Source organism: Necator americanus, chromosome III, assembly GCF_031761385.1.
Source record: "Necator americanus strain Aroian chromosome III, whole genome shotgun sequence".
Taxonomy (NCBI): domain Eukaryota; kingdom Metazoa; phylum Nematoda; class Chromadorea; order Rhabditida; family Ancylostomatidae; genus Necator; species Necator americanus.
The window spans coordinates 22638299-22652386 of record NC_087373.1 but is presented as its reverse complement, the minus strand read 5'-3'; the positions used below and the strand labels follow the sequence as shown (position 1 = coordinate 22652386).

Sequence of the window (14088 nt, the reverse complement as noted above, 5' to 3'; positions counted from 1 at the left end):
CAGCCGACGTATTAAGTCAACGTTTTTATCCATCCAGACATCTGGCACCAATTCGTCGACCTCACGCGGTGGAGAGGTCAGCGTGCGGTGTCGAACCAGCAACTGCGCAACCGGAGTGGTAACGCCCCGCTACTGTGCTACACCCAGTGTGCTACGTCCAAGATATGTGAGTTATAAATTTGAATGAGAAGCATGTCGAATGGCCAAAGAAACTAGGTGATGAGATAGGATCGGAATATGTGAGCTCTTGATTGTTGTTCTTCCTCCTTTGCCTTCACCCTTACCGTTGAATGAATGAACTGCAAACCTCCCCAAAAACTTCTCCGGTGAAACACTTTCTTTCTGCACCTCCTAATTCCGCGGGGTACCTGAGGTGTTCCCGCGCTCTTCCCTTTGCCACGTAGGGAATAACCTGGAGCAGCGGCTCCTCCTTTTCCTGGTCTGGTGTTCAAATGCAGAAGGTAGCTTTTCCAATACGATGAGATTTGGAAAAAAAAGCGAACGGATCCTTTGCGGAACTAGCCGAGGAGAAAAGTACAGCTGGAATCGACACGAGAGCGCGGATTTCTTACCAGCACAACATAATCGAACGGCATTTATTTCATCTCCAAGATTTGTGATCAGTTTTTTAAAATTATCTCTGGATTTTCTTCCCATTGGCGTTATATCTATTAAAGGCATCACCCCACGAATCTGAGGTGGTACGGATTTCAGGTGGAGTATTCTTATACGGGATAGTAGATTATGGAGGGCGGTGATTCCGTCCATTTCTTCCTAATTGCTATAAAAAAAACCGCCCGGAAGATGCGGCGCATGCTCAAAGCTGCAATCTAACTCGCTTTGGAAAACAGCGCGCCGGAACGTCCGAAGCCGCATCTTCCGGGCCGTTTTTTTACGGCAATTAGGAAGAAATGGACGGGATCACCCCTCTCTCCGTAATCTACGATCCCGTATACGAATACTCCACCTGAAATCCGTACCACCGCAGATTCGTGGGGTGATGCCTTTAACGTAGGCACCGTAGCTCCTCTATCAACCATTAGTTTGGAAGAAACTCGTTTCGTTAGCAGAACATAGCGAATGAGATTAGGGATTCTCCGCATTCTCCTACAGCTCACCCACCAAGCCTTTCATCTCTCCGGGGTCAAAAAATTGGTACCAGACTTGTCTGGGAGGATAAAAACACTGACTTGATCATCGGATGGCCCCCGCAGGTCATTGTATGGGCCAACACGCGTTCCAAAACCTCAACGATTACGAATTCCAGTAAAACGTGTTGGCGCATCCCAAGTGGATTGATACTCCAGTGACTTTTAATTCTACAATTAGCTAGAATCCGCTTAAGAAAAGCAAACAAAAACTCCGCAAGTATTTAAAAGCTCTTCAAATGCGAAATTAGAAAGATCTGGAATGTGTTGATGATCTAGCATCACTCTACCTCAGTAGTAACAAGATAGGAAAGTTGCGCTAAATGCAAAATTTGGAGAAATAACAAGGTCCTTGCAACTGTCTGAAGAAGGAATTGCCAGAAAAAACTCCTCGTTCGGACAGTTGCAAGAAATATCGGCAATAATCTTTGGGTATGGTGCAATGGTAGCTACAGCGATATGGAACTAAGGGGGAGTGAATGCATTCAGGAGTGCCGTGCAGCGTTCCCATTCCGGTTGGGAGGGAAGGGGAGCACCGTGAAAAGGACGTTCCTGCATGGTCCTCGCAGCAGTGAAAACAATAATAACACAAGGTGTTTTTTAAGAGGACGAAGGTCGCGTACAAGGTACGTTGACGTCATGTCATGTATACATTCCTTGTTTTCTTTGATTAAAATATCGGCAACCATTGAAGATCGATCAACGTACAATCACAAGTGATCAGTGATCTCGCGCAGTATCTGTGGTATCATAGTGCCGTTGCACTTAAATGTTGGGCTAACTCTCGACATTTGATTCTCCCCGCAATTGAGCAGCATTTCATACGTTGTTTCCAATTATCATTGCCAAAATACAAATCCTGTATCAGTCCAGGAATTACAGGCATCAGAACTACGCATCACCCTATTCAAGGAGGCGAAAAACGCAACGACAAAAATTTCTTCGAAGGCACTCTTTAAACTGGTTATTGGGATGTTCCTCATCTTTTCAAGTAGGGGTAGAAAACCGCAGTCCTTCTCTCAACTTAGCTTTTTCCCATTTTTTAATCTCTGCTTTTTGTTGATGGGAACACAGTCATTAGAATTCACTTAGCATCGGCTTCCACCACATCTCGGATAATTCAAGACATACTATTTTGGCAATTATTTGGGAATAATTCAGCTCTACACGTGCTTGGTGAACAAAAAGAAGAGATTTAGATTTTATGAGTAAATGAAGTAAATCCTTGGATAATGGGGTATCCTATTTTCTTGAAATTCAGATGAACGGACTTTTTTAAACTTAGAACATTCACATGTAACGTCCCAAAAAAGCTTATCATTTTCCAACGTGCTTTGACATTACAAGCGATATAGAACACGTGATGGGGAAAGACGCACCACAGCCTCCAACAGGTCGTACTTTCTGGAATATAATTCGCTCAAAAGTCATCGTTTCGGTGTGATGCTGGTGCGTCCGAAAACTGAAGCAGCTTTCAGCAGCATGTGACCGCGAGCATATCATTGCAACGCAGCAGTTAGCTAGATTCCAGCCGGAGGGTGTTTGCCAAAGTCCCATCACGTCGCTTTGAAAACAATACACGCTTGCACCTTGTTACATCATAAATCAGGTGCTCACGTCGTAGAGCATACATCTGCTACCGCTTCTCCAATTCTTGCGATGTCTATGATTCTTTCGTGGGGAACTGGAAGCACTTGTCCTGCTCATGCTTCCTTTTTTTTGTGTTTGAAGCGTTCTATGATATTTCATCACCGTAATCATTTTGCAAGAATTCTTTCTTAAAGGCATCACCCCACGAATGTGAGGTGTTGCAGATTTCAGGTGGAGTATTCGTATACGGGATGGTAGACTACGAAGAGGGGGTGATTCCGTCCATTTCTTCCTAATTACCGTAAAAAAACGGCCCGGGAGATACGGCTTCAGGCGTTTTAGCGCACTATTTTCTACAAAGGGTTCGGTTGGAGCGCGCCAGCCTTGTGCGGCGCCGCATCTTCCGGGCCGTTTCCTACGGCAATTAGGAAGAAATGGACGGAATCACCCCCCTCTCCGTAGTCTCCCATCCCGTATACGAATACTCCACCTGAAATCTCCACCACCTCAGATTCGTGGGGTGATGCCTTTAAATGAAAGATAGAAGGTAGGATGTTCGGCGTTGACCAGTCCCTCTGGGATGAGGATCCTTACACGCCTTATGGAATGAAGTTGGAAGTTTTTCCGAGTGTGGAGTGGATGTTTCTCGACGTCGACATCGGCAAGAGATGGCTTGACTGGCTTGTACAATTGGTGCAATTGCTCTTCTTCGTTATCGTTGTAGTGACCACTTAAAACTGCGCTACTCCCGCTCTTCAAATGTGCAACTCGCTAATTTCTTCTTTGTTATATACGAGGCTACTTTTTCGAACCACATCTTATCCTCATTTCATGTCGTTGCATGTGCTAGGACTTAATCGAGATCGCTTAGATGTATGAAAATATTCTGTTCCAAGGGGTCTCGCAGTTAGTGAACGAAAGTCAGAGAGGATTAGAACACGGTCGACCGGAACGACTGGTAATTCTTGAGGATTCTCAAGTGGCGGACGTTCAATTCCTGAATGAACTGACATTTTCAGTTCGTTCAGGATTGGAACGATAGGATTCGAAACTCCGCAACGGAACTATAAATCAAGTTTTTGGCAAAGTTGCGTTTCGCCTTTGAAGAAGGTGAGCATTGTGGAGTGTCAGCTTAAAAGATTGAACATTGCCATGCAGTTGAGCAAATAACAACCTGTTTTCCTCAAGTATCCTCACTCTGAGAAAAATATTATGTAGCGTAGTAAGTAATGAGAGACATGGAAAACAATTTTATAGCAACAATTTCCAAGTTGCACAATTGATCAGCATACTTGCCGCAGAGAGTTGAAGCGATTCGGTGCCGTCTGAGTGTTCAAGCAAGTTTTCATTTCCACTTGAGCGATTTCGGAGTTCATAGACATCCGCGCTGGTCAATGTCCACTGATCAAACAATCAATCCGGTCGCTCACAGCCCGCCAGACCCTCGACCTCTGTTTTGTTTCGTTGTTATGTTCTTGCCGCTTGCTCTCAGCTGTTGTGACGGAGGGTTCATCGTCGCAAAGTGTCTGATTTCTCTCCCACGTCAATTCTCACGATCATTTCAAGGACATATTTTTTTTTAAATAAATACTGAGACGACCACACCGCTATCTCACTATTCAATTCTCACCTTCCCTCATTTTCCCGTTAAGCTTCTTAGTTGTTCATCGTTTCCACCAGTTATAAAAGGTAAAATAACACTGATGATCTATTTTTTCGATCGTTTCGAAGTAAGCCATTCACTAATCATCTCTTAAGGTAACATTTCATACTATAATGAAAATTACACTCTCAAACTGACAAACGTAGAGTCCACTTAGCGTCTGAAATCAAAAACCTTGGCTGAAGTTAAAGTAGTTAGTAGTTAAATTTCTTTTAGATAGTTTAGGCCAAGTTTTCTGTTAAATGTTAAAGTGCTCAGAGGATGGGGACGACTTCCTCTAGCATTATGCACTCCGCGAAATGTAGGCAGAAGACGTCTATGCAATTTCCACAATCTGATGACTTTTCCCTTATGTTTTGGACTGACCGTAAGCTATTTCTAAACCTTTGTGTTGCCTGAGAACTCGCTCTTCATTTTTTTTAAAAAATCTCTTGGATTTCTTTTTTTTTGAATTTGAATGTCGTGGACATTATGTATCTTGCAGACTATCTTGTAGACTTCAATAACTCGTAGACTTTTTGCAATGTAGAATGCAGAGAATGTAATGCCGTCGACTTGAACGCTTCTGTGGGACCTACAATGTCGTTGTGCATCTATGAAAATGGCTTTTTAAAGGTCAGAGGGCTCATCGTCTCTTGTTTTCTCAGGTTCTGCTTTGCTCGCCAGTGCTGCTCTAGTTTTGTTCCATTCTGACGCTGCGCTTCTGCTTTGTTTCTTCCTACACCTTCGCTGCAGCGCATCGTTTTTTAGCTTCTAGATTCTTATTCGTTTACTCTGTGTTTTGTTACGCTGTCATTGCGCTGCGCTTCTTTGTCTCATTTCTTTCTTATTCACCTACAATATGATAGTTTGAGGTGACAAATTTGGCGCTGTTCGTGGTCCAACAACCACGCAAGGACCACTGAATACAGTACACTTTTATGTACTGCACTTGTGCCAAGTAATTACAGCGACCCCGCTTACGTAAATAAGTAGGTGCCGGTCTTTGACGTCATTCTGAAGCCAAATTTTGTGGGGTCTTATTCAAACTTCTCTACTTATACTACTTCTAGTCGATTTAGTTTGAGTTGATTTCTTTATTTGCCATCGCTATCGACGTTTGGGATCTCCAATTTCAAAAACTTGAATACAATTTCCGAGAAAAAAGTGACCATCTTGAATGGTGTTGTTTTGTAACCGTTGCATTTTCTTTTGTACCTATTCGTTTCTTTTCAAATTTATGCAACAGGCAATGGCGTAAGATATATTGTGGGATGCGGCGCCTAGATGACAGTTAATCACAAAAGTTGATAAAAATTTGAATGCTAGAAAATTTTTCGAAGCTAAACTATGCTGAATGCTAAACTATGGTTTGCTTGGAAATTTCTACCTGCTTGCTACTTGGAGAAATGTTCGCAAGACTACGGATTATCATTTTCAGAGGTTCAGAGCTGAAAGTAGCTGAGATATGAATGAAAAATTCTCGTAATTAAAAAAATTGTGATAAAAATTCAGCGTATTACGACTGCTGGTGTGTCTTTGGGCGAACACAGAGTTCGCGAGTAGATTACGAGGATGAGTGTGTCCCAGTCAGTTTCTTCTACTTGTTCTGAAGCAAAGTCTATTGAGTATGTGAGAGTAAAGAGCCAACTAATAACATCGATGTATTTTGTTAATGAATTCCGTATGTTCTACTGAACGTACTCTCCACAGTCTCTATCGAACTGGATGAAAATAAACAGATTTTCTGGAACGTACATCGACATTTTTGCAACGATTAAAGGCATCATCCTACGAATCTGGAGTGGTGCGGATTTTCAGTGGAGTATTCGTATACGAAATCGTAGATTATTGAGAGAAGGGTGATTCCGTCCATTTCTTCCTAATTGCCGTAAAAAACGACCCGAAAGATCTGAATACGCGAAGGTGCTGAAGTCTTGGAAGATTAGGAGATATTCCCTTCGAGCGTTCCGGCGCAGTATTTTCCACAGGGAGTTTGATTGGAGCGCGCCAGCTTTGGGCACGCGCGCATCTTTCGGGAAGTTTTCTACGGCAATTAGAAAGAAATGGACGGAATCACACCCCTCTCCATAATCTATTATCCCGTGTACAAATACTCCACTTGAAATCCGCACCACCTCAGATTCGTGGTATGCTGCCTTTAATATCTGCAAACTAAATCTGCAAACATTTCCTCACAAACGCCATGGCATACGCTGGAACTCTTAGCATGCCCAACTTTTTACCTTCGATTACCTAGGAAAATGATGGCGAAGACGGGATTCGATGTGCTAGGACATGGTTCTTCCCAAATGTTTTCTCTTCAGAAACATGTGCACCTAGCGCACCTAATCAAATCACCATTGATCTGCTAGTTTCGATAGATTACACGATTTCCTTCCTATCCCGTTTTAACTTTTTATTTGTTCTTTTCTCTTAGTTTTTGCTCAGTCGTATTTATGAAATTAAGAAGGAGAAAAACAGAAAAAATCTTGTGGAAGAAAAATTCTCGCATCTACTTCGTAAACTATGTTCAATGCTTTTGTCGTTGTTGTTGCCATGCACCATTTCTTCAATGAAAGATTCTTATTCCCCTTAATTTTGGCTATTTTCATATTATTCCATAATTTTTGCCGAGAGCGTTGTGGTCTGAACGACAGCGCAGCTGTTTGCCAGAAAGTGCAGCGGTTTACCGACTAGGCTCCACCCCGTATACACCTATCGGGCAAACACATCCAGTTCTTGTTTTGGACCCTCTATAAAAGCCTTTATCAAAGCTAGTGCTTCGCCGTTATCACTTTCTTCAGAGGCATGAGGGTCAAAATAGACAGTAATGGACGGCAATCCCTTCTACACGTTTGTCGCCATATTAAATAAGCTGTGTAACAAACAACGGAGTTGGCTTTCTTGCCTCGAATTGGTCTTTTCACGAAATTTTTAGCGAAGCAGATACGATCTACTCATCGCTCAGTCATGCAGCTATCTTTTTTCGAGATTTCTAATCACTACTTCTACCGCCCTCATCTGATATCACGTCCGGTAGTGGCTCTACTTCAAGACCTATTGGTTTTGATCTGCGAGGTCATACATGACCACATTTTCTTTTAGCGGATCGCTCTACAAGCACTTATAGACTGGTGAAAACAACCTGAAATTCCATGCAGTTGCGGTGGAGCAAGCCATTCCAGTTAGGACCCTTGTTAGCTCCACGCATGATTGCAGTCCGAGTGAAGATGGCGATGGTCCCAGCTCGACCTCAACTGCTAGGTCCACAGCGCGTCGAACTGCACCTTCGCAACTGCATCCAACTTCAGCTGGGTTTGACTCCAACTCTTGCTTCCCGATAACATCGCGACGACATTGCTGCTAAAGGCAGCATACCACGAATCTGAGGTGGTGCGGATTTCAGGTGGAGTATTTGTACACGGAATAGTAGATTATGGAGAGGGGTGTGATTCCGTCCATTTCTTTCCCGTAAAAAAAAACTGCCATAAAAAACAGTCCAGAAGATGTGGCGCGTGCACAAGGCTGGTGCGCTCCAATCAAACTCGTAGAAAATAGTGCGCCGGAATGGTCGGAGCTGTATCTTCCGGGCCGTTTTCTACGGCAATTAGAAAGAAATGAACGGAATCACCCTCCTCTCCATAATCTACTATCCCTTATAAGAATACTCCACCTGAAATTCGTACCACCTCAGATTCGTGGAGTGATGCCTTTAAGCTGCATGATTACGACATTTTCCGAACTGGCAGCTGAGAACTCATTCTGTTCTATTTTTCAGTTTCCTACCAATTCAACCGACTTGCTTAACATGACTCTTTCTTCTGCGTGACTATCAATCCGCTCACAAAACCCTAACTCTGGCCATTCTGCGGTTGTCAAATTACTCCGCAGGAACAATCTGATTTGATTCTGATTATGTCTGTAAATGTTTCAGCCTCTAGGCGCCCTCCAGTGATCATGGCATCTGAACAAAGTTTCTGGAACTCTGCAAAGAGCTTCTTCTCGTTCAGTACTCTCGAAGTCTGCCCCAGACCAAAGGAAGGAGGTAATGAGTAAAGCTCATTTAGTAGGAGCGCAACCTAAGAGTGCATAAAGGTCCTAGAATTTTAGACCGTAAAGAAGCATCTGCAAGAGCAAACAGCGAAAAGGAACGATACAGGCCTGCTAAGGTTGTGAACGCCGACAACACGTATGTGTACGATTTCGGATCGTTGAATATGCCGTAACGCAAGCTACGCTTGCGCTTCTACAAATCCCGCTCAGATCTCGGAAGCACAGCTAAATTTCTATCGGAGCTTCTATTCGCAATATTGATAGCTACTCTTCCATTATATTGTTTATTTTTATTTTTCCACCCAGTGGTTATCGTTTATTGCTTCATCGTTTTATCGGTTAGCAGTTCAGGGTTTAACTCTTTCAGTGATTGACATTAGGGTACACACAACGTATGGCGATTCGTTAGTCTAATATGCCTTTTGTTGGGCAACCAAGAAAATTTGATTAATAAAGCATGTTATGAGTTGTCAATGTGTTCTGCTCTGCCGCGCACTACTCGGTCCCACAGGTGTTCTGGAAAACTGAAAAAAAAAACTGAAAAACTTAATTGGATTCATTAGTGGTATGTGCCATGTTTGCAATGCATAACGGATTCCCCCCGCTGCAGCGAGTGGAACGTTGTTGAAGGCGATTCCTGCCTCAAAACTACTACGCGGAAGGAAGTTGAGAGAAAGCGTAAGAAATCTGAAATTTGTCTTCTGCTGGAAACCATTTAAACCTAGTTCACATTACAAGTATTACTGAAATATACATAGCCTCTTCTAAGGTTCTTGTCGGTAGCAAGAAACTCCTTCATATCCTTCACAGAATTCCTCCAGACTGCAGCGAAATCGGTAGCTATGAAGTGCTGTACGCTGGAAATCAACATTAGCAAAATGCTCATTTGTTGACGTATAGCAAACATCGTCGTTACGGTTTTGCCTCGCGAAATTTGCACTTTTGTTCACAGATGGACATACAGAGAAAATGGTAGAACGATACTTTGGGATCAGCGATGGCTAACATCTGCAAATACCGCAACGCAGGTTCTAGAGAGAAGAAACTCAGGACTGGCTTGGATGGTATCAGAGTATGAAAATGCGGATCATTTCCGATCTTCACGCCTCTTTGACCTCTGGAAACTGCGCAGTTACCTATGAGAAATCGGTTCGCGTGACAGCGCAATGCACAGTCGGCTCAAAGGGACCTAAGACCTGGTGTAGTTGCGACTTCTCTTCTCTGCAGTTCAATTGCAGCAAGGGAAGGTCCCGCTCATCGCAACCGCTAGTTCGACTGCACTAATTCGAAAGCATGTAGTAGTGTCAAAACGACATTAAGCACGTACGTAATTGCGTTCTCGGCTTCTCTCGAGGCGCTTCGATGGAGCGTAGCGCTAGGAGCGTCATGAAATCCTTGCCGGCACCACACCGCGCCGTTTTGAGCGCAAATGCACCGCAACTACACTCGTAATACATGCCGTTTTGATCCGACTATACGCTTACGTAAGGGTCGTCAAGTTTCAGGTCGCGCTTATACTACAACACTTCAGGTTGTCGCTGCCCGTTTTTCTGGCAGTGCACTATACATATTGCGTGAAACGAAATTCCTTACCACTCCTCTGAAGGGTTTTCTCCTCAAATTGCATAGAATTCCACTTGACTATTTTAATGTGAGGTCACCTTAACCCGTACATAAGGCTTTGAGGTGACCTCTCGTGCCTGTTCTGCACCGCTTGCAGTTTGACTGTGAACGTGTAGTTACAACGCAGGTAGTGTTTGGTTTCTAACCCAAATACTGGTTGCGCGAGAGTGCCACAGCATACGAGAGGTTACAGCATGTGACTCTCTAATTCAGATATTTTCACCTGACTGTGGACTTGATGAAGCGTACGAAGCGCGGATTGCACTCGTGGATCCACTTCTAGGCAATCTATAAAGTTAAAGGATAAAGTTTCTGGCGTTAATCAATCCGCTTGGGATGCGCCCCCACGTTCACTTCAATTCAGAATCGTTTGATGTTTACGAACGTGTATCTGGCCTATACAATGACTTGCGGTGGCTGGCCGATGTGTTAAGTCAGTGTTTTTATCCTCCCAGATAAGTCTGGTACCAATTTATCGACCCCGGAGGGATGAAAGGCTTGGTGAGCACTAAGGCGGATTCGAACCTCCGATCGATCGTGCAGGAAGCGGAACCTCTAACCGCTACACTACACCCGCCCTAGGCAGTCTATAGTAGGATCAAAACGACATGAAGCGCAGTGCGTGAGCGCTGTGCCAGAAGCTGCATGATGGAGACAGCGGTTGGAATCGGAGTGGGACCATAGCGAACTGTGGCGAAGACTAGCGCTAGCAAAAGTCCTAACTCGATCTTCACCGCTACGCTCCACCGTGCCGCTTCGAGCGTAGCCGCTTACGTAACTGCACCGTTCATGTCGTTTTGACCCTACCATAGGTCATCCGTCCTGTCATAACACACGAAGTTCTCCGAAGATGCAGTATTGAATAAAACGAAATGTCTGGAATGTTTTCCTAAAAATGTTCAAGGTTCAGTGTTTTTAAGTAACTGATGATATCAATTAACTTACACGGTCATGAAACTATGAAATTTTGTAGAATATTTATTTGAGCTTGGGCTACAAAGGGTAGAAAATGGAGGTTTCGGCCACTGGACTGAAGCTTCAAGGTAATTGCCGAATCATGACCATCTAAGACCGGAGATGCTGAGGAAACTGCGGAATGTTAAGTACGCGACTTTTTATGTCCACAAGAGGTAAATTCAATCTACTCCTGAAGTCATCCGCGGTAGAAAGAGAGTAGGAAAAATGAGTCAAAGCGCGTTTGGTTGCACACAGTTCTTTCTTGCAGGTTACAACCGTTGACGCACGAGTCGTTAGTGAACGTAGTCATTGGCGCCATTGCTATTTCCAAAGTGCATGTCTCACTCCTTTTTATTCAAAGGAAACTAGTCCATAAGAGTACTTGAAAAACAAACTCTTTACCTTTCCTTTAAACGTCTACGAGTCTCTTGCAGAAGTTCAACTGTCAACATGACACACTGGTTACGAAGAGAAGATAAAAGAGGTAAAGTTGACGGGGATAATGTTTGAAACTGTTAGGGTAGGTAAACTTACTGCTCTTGTTTAGTTTTGAGGAACTCTGGGTGAATTAAGAGGGCGCAATAATGTTGACTTACCTTTTCTTCCGTTTCTATCGTTCCTCGCCATGAAAATATCATTTTTCTAAAAAGTAAAGTACAATTCTGAGATCACGTGCACAGCTGCGGCCATATAATTTCTGAAAAATTAGCTCCTTCTTCAATTCACCTATATATTGAAGTTTCCTGGGAAGAGAATGGCGGCATTAATGTTTTCCTGAAGCATTGAGTATATATTCATTAAGCCAATATTTTCATCGAACAATGGGTGTGAAAAGGCGAATTTTGAGCGCTAGACGGTTAAAGGACATGTTTACATGCGCTTCTTTTTTCTTTCCTTTTAGCTTTAGAGGAAGTCGCAAAACGCCATTAGCGCTCCCAAGGTCTGCAAACTTCTTTTAGTTACAAATACATGCGACAAAAAAGTGGAAAACAGCAAAGAGGGGATATAACTTGAGGAAAACAAATAAGTGAAACTGAAAATTGATACTGAAGAATGAGCGTTTGAAAAGAATTACTAAGGAAAAAAGAGTTGCGTATACGTCTTATGCTAATTTTGAAGCAATTTACAAACATCTAATTTTTTCAAGGGATGCATTGCTATTAGCTCTAGTTATTGGCATGCAGATACATCTGAAGAGTGAAGTTCAAGTGTTCCACAGAGGCGATCCATCGCATCCTTTAGTTCAACAGACAGCTTCTTACGTGAAAATAGGACAGGATAGGTGAACTGTTTCCCTGAACTTGCTGAATGGATTACACTTTGCACATTGTGTATTACTGGTAAATACTGTTCTATCCCACGAAAACGGTATTCCACACTGATTAATGCAAGAAAAGTTGGAAACGAAGGCGCAGGCTCAAAGATGCTTACCATTTCGACTCCTAAATCGTAGCACATTGTTCGAAATAGCAAAATACATCTGCGTATCTCTTTAACCGGTGAACATATGTGCAACTGTGTATTCAGTACAGGACCTACGAAGCGATCCGAAGAAACTTTCGGGGAAACAACAAACGGAGTTATTTTTCGGGCGACATGGTCGCAAATTAATTGTAGTGTTTTGTTCACTTTGTAGGAAAATAATCGTCCTCACAAGATAACTCTTCCATAGAAATAGTAACTCGACTTTCAAGAAGGCTAGTAGTTCGCCAAAAAGCTGCGAACAGGTTTGTTAAACCTTTTTGACTGAAAATGTCCATTTTATTGCGGGCGGTTTAAAAACTTGGAGCTTGAAAGTATTGAGTGGAACCTCACATAAATAAGCGTTCATTGAGCATTGCGCGGTTCAACTTGGTCGTTTTTGATGTTTGTTCAATAAAGAGGCAGCACAAATAAGGAAGCAGCACTGTGTACGCAGACTGCACAGCGACAGCTGTCCTGTCCTTTATTTTCATCTTTATTTTCATCCTACTCCTTCTGATCCTGGTGACCCTCTCGTTTTTCTCTTAAAGAGAGTGGAGTGTCAATCTTTGACTCTGTCCAGAATTTTTTGTATGACTCAATGCGCATTGGGGCTTGGAGCGCATTGACTCGGAGCGTGGCAAACTTGTCCGGAATCCCAGAACCGCCAGACACGGCCTGAGGGAAAAGGTTTCAGTGACATTCTTCGTTCTTAAGCGACCTGCCACCACAACCTAAAAAGGGCACTTCTGATGTCACCAATCAGGTAAGTGGCGGATTTTTGAAAGGAAATGTCACACAATGGCAAAGAATAGTGATGGAAATAAGGGTATTGGACAAAAACAAAAGTGATTACAGTGATGAATTGAGAAATGATCGTGACCTTTTTTTCGAAGTAAAAAATGCTCATACAAATAAAGAGCGTTGGCAAAGTGTGATAAACCTTGGCAACGAATTTCTCGCTTTCCGAGAGAGTTGTGTTTTGATTTCTCTATTTTTTTCCTTCCTCCTTATCACATCATTAAGACGAGATGTCAGGTGCATAGAACTAAACATTTTTGAGAACACTTTTCTTCTGAACTTACAGGCAGCGTATCCGTGCCCCAGAGAACCCCCAATTCCGTGATACGTTCCCTTCAGTAGAGATGATAAAGCCGCTGAGGCAGAAAATGATGCAGTGTATGGCGAAGGAGCAACGCTTGAAAATACTGATGGTTCTTCTTGATGAATTTATATCTCGAAGAAGGATCACACAGCGATCTAAAAATTGTCGTGGAGTGAAGTAAAATTTACCTTTCTCCATTTTTTCTGAAACGTGCATCTTTTGCGGTTTTAGCACTTTGATTAAATGCAAAGAACAACGGGTATCGAAGCTGCTGCACTCAGTCCAATTGAGACTCCCTTTTCATTATCCGAAAAAACGAGGATCAATAAGATAAAGAAGACACAATGCAACAGTTCCGCCGAGTGAGAAATCCTCCGTCAACTACAGTGTAACATTTTTCCAGCACTGTTTATTTTCATGTGATTTTTAATTTCGGGAAGGACGGTCACAAATTATTTCTCAACCCAAGACATAAGAGGAATAAGTGTCTTCACCTGAAATAAATG

General features: G+C 43.0%; 1 protein-coding gene across 2 annotated transcripts; it reads left to right on the top strand.

Annotated features, from left to right (window-relative positions):
- Window positions 1-4662: 4662 nt before the first annotated feature.
- RB195_010539 (uncharacterized protein) lies at window positions 4663-8609 on the top strand (the record flags this gene model as incomplete). Of its 2 annotated transcripts, none has more annotated exons than XM_064191598.1 (5): window positions 4663-4768; window positions 4931-5016; window positions 8318-8334; window positions 8394-8428; window positions 8494-8609. In XM_064191598.1, the coding sequence occupies 5 exons, from the start codon at window positions 4663-4665 to the stop codon at window positions 8607-8609; spliced, it is 360 nt and encodes a 119-aa protein (XP_064049180.1). The 2 variants fall into 2 exon arrangements, with proteins under 2 accessions (XP_064049180.1, XP_064049181.1); XM_064191597.1 differs by adding an exon at window positions 7545-7647 and having other exon boundaries at window positions 8318-8428.
- Between the last annotated feature and the right edge of the window lie 5479 nt (window positions 8610-14088).